This window comes from Ranitomeya variabilis, chromosome 4 (assembly GCF_051348905.1).
Source record: "Ranitomeya variabilis isolate aRanVar5 chromosome 4, aRanVar5.hap1, whole genome shotgun sequence".
In the NCBI taxonomy this organism is placed as follows: Eukaryota; Metazoa; Chordata; class Amphibia; order Anura; family Dendrobatidae; genus Ranitomeya; species Ranitomeya variabilis.
Window position 1 is genome coordinate 108,545,893 of NC_135235.1, and position 12,474 is coordinate 108,558,366.

Here is a 12,474-nt window from a genome sequence, read left to right on the forward strand (position 1 = left end):
TCCTTCTTCCTCTGAGGAGGATGGTGATAAGGAGCGGGAACATTCACCTTCTTGCAGGGACGGACTAGATCCTGGAGATATGTCCCTGCTTAACCTCCCATGGCGGCTGGTTCTAAGGGAATAGTTTATTTCTTCCCTGATGACCTCTCTAAGGTCTGACGAACGAAGGGGAGCCTCCTCTTCTAAGTTCTGACAGATGCACACCTGACAAAGCCTTTTAGTATAACTGTCAGGCATTGGGGTCATGCATAACGCACATTGCTTGTGCTTAGATTTAGATGATTTTTTCCCCTAAAACAAAGCACAAAATAACAGACCATATCAGCACCAGGAGCATCGATAACACTCACCATGAGGCTGAATCTGTGAATACCGGTTTTGGAGGAGAACGATCCACTTGTGACGCTGGGGCGCTCACCCGCTGCTGCCCCCGTACCACGCTGCTGCTGCTTCTAGAACGGCTACCGCTTTTGCTGCGCTGCTCCGGTCCCTCTCCTTGAGGGTGCTCGGTGTCTCCTACTGAAGACATTGCTGCACGCTTCCCTGTACAGCCGCCGCTCTTTTGAAACGCTGCAGCGCTCCTCCTCCAGCTTACCCCGGAAGTGTGAGAACTACTTCCGGGTTCACCTGCGCCGGTGTGAGCGCTGAACACCGCGCCTGCACTGTGGACCAGGACGGCACTGCCCGACCCCTGGAACGTGCTCCGCGTGGTCAGACGAGGGGGGGGGCTGCAAGCAGGACACCCCCGACGCTGCTTCCGGGCCCCCGATTCTGTCGTTCGCTACGGACACCGCACAGAGGCATGGCGGACCCGGGTAGGATTTATTTCTGCAGGCTCCCGCCGTCCGGACAGGAACTCAAACTGGAGTGGTGAGGGGGACCGCCCCTTTAAATCCTGTAGGTTCCTGTCCAGAAGGTGGGCGGATCCCCTCTCTCGTAGGGGTGCTGTCGTGGCGATAGGAAAACAGACCCTAGTGCCTCCTACAGACACTAAGCAAGAACTGGTTCAATCTTAGCCAGACAGAGGGTGTATACTGCAGAGGAGTTAATTTTTTATGTGTTCACTTAGTGTCTTCCTAGTGGCAGCAGCATAACACCCATGGTCCTGTGTCCCCCAATGAGGTGTAGGAGAAATCATATAAATCGTATATATGTGATCAGCTGTAATCACATATCACACCTTGATACTCTCATTAATATACTTGGCCGTACGTGCATGTTTGGTTTATTGTAAGGGATGGAGAGGGTTTATCAGTTATGCTTTTTGTGTATGAAAAGTTAAAATGCCACAAACACTACCGACCATGGTAGCCAATCATTAGATATGTTATTCAAGTCATGTGCATAAATACATGGTTCAGTATTCCTAATATTGCACAGTAGATATTAGTTATTACCATGAATAGAATATATTTAGATTATGAAGATTATAGAATCTTAGAGTAGCCTGTAATCCCAGAAATACATTTAGTTCCCCCTACAATACGTAGGTACGTTGTGGAATTATGGAAGTCAAAGTCTGGATAGACATGTTAGTGATTGCAAATGATGAAAAACTGGAGATAAAATGTTATTCAGTATGGAGTATGAGCGTCACATGCAGAAATCCCTGCATTTAAACACCTTGGCTGCCATTAATAGTTGTCTGAGGAATTTTCTACCACAATTAGTGCACTTGATCAAGATCCACTGCTGGCAGCCCCTTTGCAATCACTGACCAGTGATGCACCAGATGTGCTCGATGGTACAGAAATCTAGAGCTGCTGTTGGCCATGGTAGCCCGTTTAGGCCAAACAGGCTGCTGACAAAGGTCATTTCTGCAACGTGTCCCAGGAGCCTTTTTCAACATGACAAAACCAGGCTGCATGTTGCTCATGCTACTGTGAACAGCCTGCATGGCCTAAATGTACTTACCATGGCCTGCTCTGTCTCCAGACTGGTCTCCTATCGAGCACATTTGGGAGGTCATGGCTGGTAATTGCACAGGGATCTGCCAGCAGCGGATCTTGATGATTTGCCAAAGTGCATTCAGCGTGGCAAGAACATTCCTCAGACAGCCATTAATAACTTCAGTGATAGCAGCCAAGGCTCTAGGTTTGGGGATTTCTGCACTTGCTGCTTATACTCAATACTGAATAGAGCTGTTTTGAAAATGTTGTTTCCATTTTTTCATGATTTCCAGATCATTAACATATCTATCCTGTGATTTCCATAATTCCACGGCTTCTCCTTCTTGGTGTTGCAGTTTCAATGTTCACGATTGTATAGTAAGAGAGATACATTTAGTATTTATATATTAAGAAATACTTACTGGGGGCTTTTTTAATTTAGGTGAACTGAAGAGGTCGTCATTGTCATCATCACAAAATAATCCAGCTCCAGTTGACAGTTTGGTGCTTTGGGATTTTTCGGACTGAAATGGAACAGTTTAATTTAAAAGGTTAAAAAACAAACAAAAAAACTGAATAAGATACTGGCGTGTCTCCTGCGGGAAAGAAATCGTCCATAAGACATACTGAAATGCAAGAGTCCCATCCTTCCTTTCCCCCAACATGTACCACTGGGCAGAGTAAGGACATCACATACGCAGGGCCGTACAGTCCTGCCAAAAATCGGAAAACCTCACCGACTCACATATACTGTGGATCTGGCCACCAGAGTACTTTTTATGTGATTGTGTCCAAGTGTGGTAATGAGAACCTGCACACGATAAATACTGTATATATGCAAGGGAAAAAGGAAGGGGAAATGTTCAGCTCACCAGTTTGAAGCAGAAGTCCTTATGTGCAAACTTGCACAGGAACAAAAGTCTTGATTGACTTAGAATGAAATTCACGCACGGAGGTGCCTGGATCAGAGGCGTTGTCCACAACATAGAAAGGAAGGAAGTAAATCTCCAGGGTGGAACTTGGATAAAAGTTCAATTTATTTAGACAAATCCATTCAAATCCTTATTTCATAGTGGTACAACAAATAATGGCGTTCATGATGCGACCAGCGTGTTTCGATCTGTTAAGGTCTTAATCATGGTATGGTATATGGTCAGAACAACAGAATATAGGAAACATTAAACACACAACAGGTGCATGTACCCATTGTGTGTTTAAGGTTTCTAATATATGTTCTATGAAATAAGGATTTGAATGGATTTGTCTAAATAAATTGAACTTTTATCCAAGTTCCAGGCTGGGGATTTACTTCCTTTCTTTCTCTGCACACGATAAAGATGCATCCAAATTTAACTATACAAATAACACACCATCTTGAGAACTTTTCTCTGATGTCATTTCAGCCATTTACGGATCTCAAGTTAGGTATCAGTTTACACTTTTCTGTGTGGTGATATTCCATTGCAGGGTTATCTGCATTCTTTTAACCATGGCTACTAGTGATGAGCGAACGATAAGGTGTAATCTGATCATGCTCAGGTGCTAGCCGAGTGTCTTCAGTGTGCTTGAATGATATGTTCGAGTCCTCGCGGTTGCATGTCTCGCGGTCGTTAGACAGGTGCAATACATGTAGGGATTGCCTGTTTGTTAGACAATTCCTGCATGTTTCATGGCTGTCGATTAGTATGCAGCACAAAGCCATGTAGCTGCGGGGACTCGAGCATATTAGGCTACTTTCACACTAGCGCCGGGCTCGGTCCGTCGCAGTGCGTCGGGCCGAGGTCACCGACGCTAGCGTTGTCTCCGCCGCACAACGGGGGCAGCGGATGCATTTTTCCAGCGCATCCGCTGCCCCATTGTGAGGTGCGGGGAGGTGGGGGCGGAGTTCCGGCCGCGCATGCGCGGTCGGAAAAAGCGGACCGTCGTGAGCAAAAAACGTTACATGTAACGTTTTTTGCTCCCGACGGTCCGCCACAACACGGCGCAACCGTCGCACGACGGTTGCGACGTGTGTCAATGCGTCGCAAATGCGTCGCTAATGTTAGTCAATGCAGAAAAAACGCATCCTGCAAGCACTTTTGCAGGATGCGTTTTTTCGGCAAAACGACGCATTGCGACGTATTGCAGTTAATGCTAGTGTGAAAGTAGCCTAATTCATGTATGTGAAGACACCCCGTTAACACACGAACATGCTCGGATAAGGCTACTTTCACACTAGTCTGTCGGTACGGGCCGTCACAAACCGTTGGCCCGACGGACAGCGTGTTAATGTAGCACAATGTGGGCAGTGAATGCGGTTTTACAACGCATCCGCTGCCCATTGTGAGTTCCGGGGAGGAGGGGGTGGAGTTTCGGCCGCGCATGCGCGGTCAAAAATGGCGGATTCGACGCACAAAAAAACGTTACATGGAACATTTTTTTGTGCCGACGGTCCGCCAAAACACGATGCATCCATTGCACGACGGATACGATGTGTGGCAATGTGTCGCTAATGAAAGTCTATGAAGAAAAAACGCATCCTGCGGGCAACTTTGGGATGCGTTTTTTTCTCCAAAATGACGCATTGAGACGTGCGTCACACGACGCTAGTGTGAAAGTAGCCTAAGACCTTATCCGAGCACGATTGCGCATCACTAATGGCTACCTCTGTATTACACCAGTAATCACTAAAACAACTTACTGATTTTTTATTGGTGCTGGCGAATAGATCTACATCTGGGTCATTATCCTTCTGTAGCTCTTGACTGAAGAGAAGTTCCTCATCTTGAAATACCCCAGTGCTTTTCCCCTGAGTGTTTTTTTCCACAGAATCCTAAGAGAGTAAAGAAAAATGGTGTCAACAGTTTCAATTCAGGAAATGTTTTGCACAGTCCACCTTACACACAGTATATTACCATACATCTATTATTGATTTTCTGTGACCTATATAGGATGCTTCAATCCAGACATATCTGTGGAGTTGGTATATTATCCTTGAATTTAAGGACCATCCAATAGTGCACCTTTCATGTGAGATGCAGGAGATCTGGCGTTGTGACTGCATAGCATTACTGCCAGAGATCGAACCCTACTCTCATGAGAGAACATTACACCCATTCTTACCTTTGGAGAGCCCGACGGTATAATATTAGTTGCAAGCTGATCTTCCATATCGTCCTCTTCATCCCCAAAGAGACTCAGTACATTCTTACTTTTCACCTTACTCGCTTGCTTGGCAGGTTGTGGTGATGCAAACAGATCCTCGCTATCTGATTCCTCAAGAGAAACTAGTTTTACCTGATAGGAGTGGAAAAAATAATCAAAAACAAATAAAAAACATAAAAAAGTCTAAATAAAGCAGTAATTGAAGACACACATTTTATGACGTCTGCACTTCTCCTTTTGTCCCTTTTTTGTTTAACCTGAATAGGTAAAGAAAAAAAGTTGTGTCGACTAATTGTGCAAGTTTTTTTTAAAGGGAACCTGTCAACCCCCCCCCAGGACGTTTTTAAGTGAAAGAGTCACCTTCAGCATCACTAAGGCTGCATTCTGTGAAGGTGGCTCTTATGTTTAGCATCCCTAGGAATGCTGAATTAATCACTTTTATAAATTTGCGCAGTGGAGCGGGTCACCGTGCTCCATTGAAGATAGTGCTGAAGTCTCGCGAGACTTCACAGATCTCGCAAGACTTCGGCACTATCTTCAATGGAGCACGGTGACCCGCTCCACTGCGCGGGCGCCTGATTCCCAGCCCCGCAGTGTGAATACATAATAACACAATGCGGGGCGAGATCTGGGGCCTCGGCTACACGAAGGCGCCGGTGACGTCACGACCGAGAGGAGGCGGCGCCCAGTGGGATGATGGACAGCTGCGAGGCGCTTGTGTCAGGGGGAAATCATACCTTCCTGACTCATAGAATGTTAGAGTTGGAAGGGACCTCCTGGGTCATCTGGTCCAAACTCAACAGAGGTATGGCGCCAAATTTATAAAAGTGATTAATTCAGCATTCCTAGGGATGCTAAACATAAGAGCCACCTTCACAGAATGCAGCCTGAGTGCTGCTGAAGGTGGCTCTTTTACTTAAAAACGCCCTGGGGTGTTTGTGGGTGACAGGTTCCCTTTATGGCTTTGTAATAACAGGATTTGTAACTTAAAGATTAATTTGAGTCATGAATAAATGATAACATTATACTGGTCTCTCGGGGAGGGAAAAGCAGGTAGATTTATTAAGGTCCACATGAGCGATATATACACGTGGAAGTTGCTGTATGGATATAGGATATCTATTTTTTTTGTCGATATCGGTCAAGGGAAAATGAAGTACGTATCTTTCGTATTTTTATTATTTACCCCAAAGGACTATTTTAAAATTTGTTCCCCTTTCTCTAGCAATTATTTTTCGACATAATTTTTTTCCAACAGATGTTGAGCTACCAATAGTGATTTCGATTGACAATATTTCCGGCTTTTTTATATTTATTTATTTTTTTCACATAATGTTCCCCAGTATAAGGTCAGAAATGACATATAGGGGTGGAGGAGGGCATTTCAGCATTTAAATACTTTTTTCTCTCTCGCTTCATTAGGGACACAGGAAACCATGGTGTGGGGGAAAAATATGGAGAAAAAGATTTTATGATGAGTACCCAAAATCTTCCTTTTTTTTTAAAATCCGATTTCGCCTATAACTGGTATATTAGTGCCAGTTAGGGTCCATTTACTGGTACAGCAGCATTAAATGACCACTGATCTGTGAATATTTAATGATCAGTAGTCATTTTAATAGCCTGCGGTAAATAATGCGCAGTGTACAATCTATAGTAGATCGTTTAGTGTGCATCTGCTACCATTGTTATCGGCAGTGCAAGTATTTTTTATTTTATTCACACAAGGACGTCGAGCTGCCGAGAACTTTATCCTTTTTGTGAAAACTCAAAGAGCATTTTACCCAATGAATGAATGTTTTCCTCATTTATCACTGTTAGCACTTCCTATATACTGTGGACACAGTGCTTGTCCAGCTCCGTGTTTACAGAGATAGGGAAGGCAAAAAGGGTAATAACAAATCTCTGCCTATTGCCTTACGATTAGTATGAACATCTTAGGGTACTGTCTCACAGTGGCACTTTGGTCGCTACGATGGCACGATCCGTGACGCTCCAGCGTCGCTCCATTATCGCTCCAGCGTCGTAGACTGCGGTCACACTTCGCAATGCACGGCGCTGGAGCGATAATTTCATGACGTATTTGCGATGTAGAAGCCGTTGGTTACTGTGCGCACATCGTATACAACCTTTGTTACACGCTGCGATCATGCCGCCACAGCGGGACACTTGACGACAAAAGAAAGTTTCAAACGATCTGCTACGACGTACGATTCTCAGCGGGGTCCGTGATCGCAGTAGCGTGTCAGACACAGCGATATCGTATGGATATCGCTGGAACGTCACGGATCGTGCCGTCGTAGCGACCAAAGTGCCACTGTGTGACGGTACCCTTATTAGTTTTATGCAGCTCTTCAACCTCATTATCTATCAAGAAACAGTTGGCTGCTGATAAGATGGAGAGCTTTATAAAACCAATAAAGACATTGATAAGTGGGAAAGTGAAATCAGTGAGCTTAAATTAAAGAAATGTATCAGAGATTCAGCTGATTTTGAAACAGACAAGATTTTTAGATGGCAATTTCCAAAGAAAAAATCCGTGGTTGCTGGAGGAAAATGTAATGGTTCAGGACATGATCAACCTTCTTATGCTGAGAGCAGCACTTCATGTAGTGAAGCAGAAAGTATTAATGATTACCGTATGCATACAAGGACAAGTAACCGTGAAAACAAGAAATATCCAGATATCTTTAATCATAAGAAAATGAATAGGTGACATAATGATAAATCCAAGGTAATTAACCTATCTAATCATGTCTTAAGTGATTCGCAAATAAAATTGTTGGAAAAGGGTCTGACATTTTCCCCCTCCTCACATTTAAGCAGGCAGGCAGGTAGCTAAGATCTTAAATAACAATAGATGCTATAAAAAATTACATTACAACCCTTTGACACAGTTCCAACAGAAGCTAATCAGTATCCTGGAATCAGCTTCATGAGGATTGGATCATCCCAAAAAAGCTAGTTGAAACAGTAAGCAAACTGCAACCAAAATTGGCCTCCTTTTATATTCTACCAAAGTTGCATAAAGATCCAGTGGATCCACCTGGAAGGCCGATAGTGTCTGGCATTGGTGGTTTATGCGAGACAATATGTGCAGTAATCGATCATTATCTTCATCCGCTAGTGCAAACATTACCGTCATACATAAAGGATACCACCATGATGTTAAAAAGGTTAGATTCTCTACAGCTGGAGGAAGGTGCAGTCTTTGTCACAGCTGATGTTGAAGCGTTATATTCTTCAATCAGACATGTTGATGGCCTAACTGCAGCCTCTCTATCTGTATGAAAGTAATTTGGATCCACCTTTGATTGAGCTAATTTTGACATTATTGAAATTTGTCTTCGAGCATAATGTCTTTACTTTTAATAAAGATATATACTTGCAAGAACAGGAGACAGCAATGGGGGCCATGTGTGCCCCCGCATATGCAAACCTATTTATGGGGTTTTTGGGAGCGGATGATTTTCCAGGAAGATGGGATTTGGGGAAATGAAGCCATACATGGGTGGAGTCGTTATATTGACGACATTATCTTTATTTGGGAGGATTGTACTACAAATCTATTATCCCTAATGGAATCACAAAACCAAAATAATCAGAATATAAAATTGACATTTAATTATGGCAGAAAGGTAGAGTTCCTTGATTTAAACATAGAGGTACTCCCAGGTGGTCAAGTTGTCACAGATGTATTCAGAAAGAAAACAGCGACCAACACCTTGCTACATGCTTCCTCTGCTCACCATAGATCAACTGTAAATGGCATTCCTACTGGTCAATTTATGAGAATAAGAAGAATCTGTACTACAGATGAGGATTTCAAACATCAAGCACTGGATCTTATTTGAAGACTAAGCGACCGGGGGTACAGCAATAGGCAAAGAGCCAGCAGGAGGGTGTATACTGCAGAGCAGGAGCTAACTTTGTATTACTTAGTGTCAGCCTCCTAGTGGCAGCAGCATACACCCATGGTCTGTGTGCCCCAATGAGGCGAAGGAGAAAAATGGGATATAAAAAAAGCATCAAAATTCACCAGAGAAGAGCTTTTGTATAAGTATGAGAAAAAGGATGAAGTAGGGGCAGTTAATTATGTGAGATGTATTACAGAGTACAACAAGCAATGGCCAGAATTGATAATTATGCAGAAGCATTGGGGTATATTACAAACAGACCCAATATTACAGAACATCTTACCAAATCGCCTGTTGATGACTCCAAGACGTTCAAGAAATCCAAGTGATTTCTTGGTACATAGCCACTGCTTGGTAATTCCACCAAAAAGAATAAAGTCAGAACTAAATCTTTTTTTCCCTGTAATACCTATAAATACTGCAGTAACCATTTTAAAAGTACCGCATTTGAGAACAGGAAGTCACTGTTTACATTGAGGGAAGTTCATGGATCGACGCATGCGCAAATATAGGCCGGTAACGCTGACATTGAGATCAGCTGTGAGCGGGGGGATAATTAGATGGGCACAATGCAGCGTACACATATGCCCCTATCTGAGGAAGCCATTACGGCGACACTTTATTTAATAACTTGCTGCATGAATTCAGGATTATTTTGCTCTAAGGTTAAACTCTGGCACTATGCACTTTGATTGAATACTATCTAATGAGCCATACTGCATATAGCATCGTTTAAGTGGAAGTTTTTGTACTTGGTATCCCCTTTAGCCTTTCCAATTTTTTCCTGGTTTACCCTCAGTAGTTTTATGAAATTTCCTTGTCTTCCTTTATTTTAATATTTATGTTAAATAAACTGATGTTATAACGCATTTATTTGCCTATGCCTCTTTTTTACCTGCAACGGGCATGGTGTATGTGAGAAGTAACTTCTCTATGGGGAGTCCGGCTGTGTCTGACAGCTGGCTCTCCTCTCCTGCAGCTGTTTCAGAACATCACTGCAGAGCAGAATGTGGACCACCCAGAGGTTTATTATTTATGGACGATCCAGAAATAGTTAAAATACATTTAATTTGGTGTTTGCCAAACTTACAATAATAATGAAGAAATAAGCAGTTGACTTCTGGTGTTGCTTGTGTTGCTAGCGAACAATGTGATTAAGACCAGTTTCCCCAGATTGCAGCCCTTGGGCAACGGTATGACTGACTCCACGAACAATCATTTCACCTACTTTCACTTTGTTATCACAGAGTTTAAAGAATATCGGTTTCCATACATTTGTTTGAAGCTTACCTTATTTTCTTGTGTCAGTGGAGGCAACTGTTCCTCCACAGCTTGTATTTTTACTTTAGGTTCGGGTTTCTTATCTGAATGATCGGCTATGGAGGTCTTCTCATTTTGTTCTTTTACAGTAACAGATGTCTTTGGCTGATCCTATGATAAAAGAAAAAAAGTTTGTGATTAAAAACATCCCAAAAACTTTTAATTTGCTGAACACTGTAGTCATTTGCTGAAAAGAAATCCTGGAATACAGTTACTAAATAGCATTTTCAGATCTCAACTTGTGGATATTTCACTAGCATCCGGAGTAAAGTTCAGAGCACTACGCAATCTGATCATCGTAAATTTGACAAAATGATGGAGAATTCTGTGCTGACAAGTATGGCGCTTAGAGACTGTAACTGGCCTCAACCTTCATGTCTCCAGACAAACTTGCTGTGACTATTGGGCGATGGACCACAAGGTCACTGCCTTCTACAGAAGGTAGAGTAGGCAGAAAGAATCAGTTGCAAGTTGTGTGGACTACAATGTGTGATTGCTGGCTTCTAGATCTGTGCAGTCTCAGCCCCAATATATTCACATAAAAAAATAACCCATGCCGAACAGATAAGAATTGGGAATTTAAGTAATTTGCATACTAAATACTTGATGCACCTATATTCATTTTCTTTGCAGTTTGCATCATACTTCTCAATGCGGAGCACAGGGCGCTGATGAATGCAGCACAGCAACTGAGCTGATATTTTATCACCTTTTAAGACTTACCGAAGATTTGGTCACGCCAGATGAAAACAAAGGCTCTTCACTGCCAGCATCATCTTCAAATAGCAAGGAAACACGGTGACTTTTCTTCTGACTATAAAGAAATAATGCTATCAGATCCGGTACTTACTCCTCTCCTAGCTTTAACATATATCAACCCATTGACATGGGGCAGGTGTACTGCTGGGGCCAGTGAATGGCGCCACCGTTGGCTCTGGTGATCAATACCTCGGAATATTCCTTTTATTGGCCCCTTGATTAAATGTTTATAAATTAGGAAAACGAAGTTGGGATTAGAGAGTATAGTGATTAGACAGTGCTGGTGGTAAGCGAGGGACAAGGATCCCTTCACAAGGATCTGTTTGGTGTGTCTGTCCTTTGATGCAATGGAGGGATTCCCCAAGTGCCTTGTTGTATCCTCACCCAGCATACTATGTATTTCAGGAGTTTGTTTGTTTGACCCAAATCTTTTTGTGATTCTATTGTTTTTAAGGATATTACAAGATATTGAGTTTTAACCCACTGTGGTTCAGTGATAGATTTTGCTTTATTAATGTACATGGGAGATTTGGCCAAATGAAATTCTCACTGCACAATCTGTAACAATCCCGAAAAGAAAGAAGAATGGGAAGCATTTAGAGATCAGGATGGATGAACACAGAACTTAAACACTTGCTAAAAAGGAAAAAAGAAATGTACAGTACATGGGAAAGCCAGGAATGCAGAGCAAGTGTAGAAGAGTTAATGCCAGTAATGAAGTAAAGCTTACAAGGGAGACCAAAAGTAGCAAAAAAAGATTTTGGGGTATGTCAAAAGCAAAAGAAAAGTCAAAGATGCTAAAGAAGTTTTATACGATGAAACGGTGAAGTGGTCAAAAATTATGTTGAGAAGGACAAACTTTTAAATTCCTATTTTGCATCAGTGTTCTCTAAGAAAGCAATTGTAACATCAACTGATCTTCACAATGACATCGAAGGAATACAAGAATCCACACTATCTATAAACAGAGAGATGGTAAGGGAACACTTAGCTACTTTAAATTCATTTAAATCTCCTGGTCCAGATGAATTACATCCTAGGGTGCTGAAAGAGTTAGCAGAGGAAATTGGAAACCATTTGCCCAAATCTTTGAAAATTCCTGGAGAACAGAAGTCCCATAAAATTGAACAAAGGAAAATGTTGTCCCTATCTTCAAAAAAGGAAAAGATGGAGGCAGGAAATTTCAGGCCAGTGAGCCTTACTTTTATACCAGGAAAGATCTTTGAACCAATTATTAAACAGCATGTATGGAAGTACTTTAATAATTAACCAGAGCCAGCATGGGTTTGTAGTCTGGCATGACTTGTTTGCTAATCTAATTTCCTTCTATGATGGAATCACCGACTGGTAGGATCAGGAAAGCATTTGAAAAAGTATCTCATTTTATCCTTATTGAAAAAAATGACCAAGTACGGGATTGACAAGGCTATGGTTAGGTGGATTCA

The 12,474-nt window shown here is 42.4% G+C and overlaps 1 protein-coding gene across 2 annotated transcripts in view; it reads right to left on the reverse strand.

Moving 5' to 3' along the window:
* Positions 1–12,474, reverse strand: part of WASHC2C (WASH complex subunit 2C) — an 81,383-nt gene that overhangs the window by 22,302 nt on the left and 46,607 nt on the right. For both annotated transcript variants that reach the window (XM_077259098.1, XM_077259099.1), the window contains exons 20-24: positions 10,994–11,084; positions 10,241–10,381; positions 4,992–5,165; positions 4,570–4,701; positions 2,312–2,413 (exon numbers count right to left, since the gene is read on the reverse strand). In XM_077259098.1, coding sequence (XP_077115213.1) covers positions 2,312–2,413; positions 4,570–4,701; positions 4,992–5,165; positions 10,241–10,381; positions 10,994–11,084 — 640 coding nt within the window. The remainder of the gene's footprint in view (positions 1–2,311; positions 2,414–4,569; positions 4,702–4,991; positions 5,166–10,240; positions 10,382–10,993; positions 11,085–12,474) is intronic.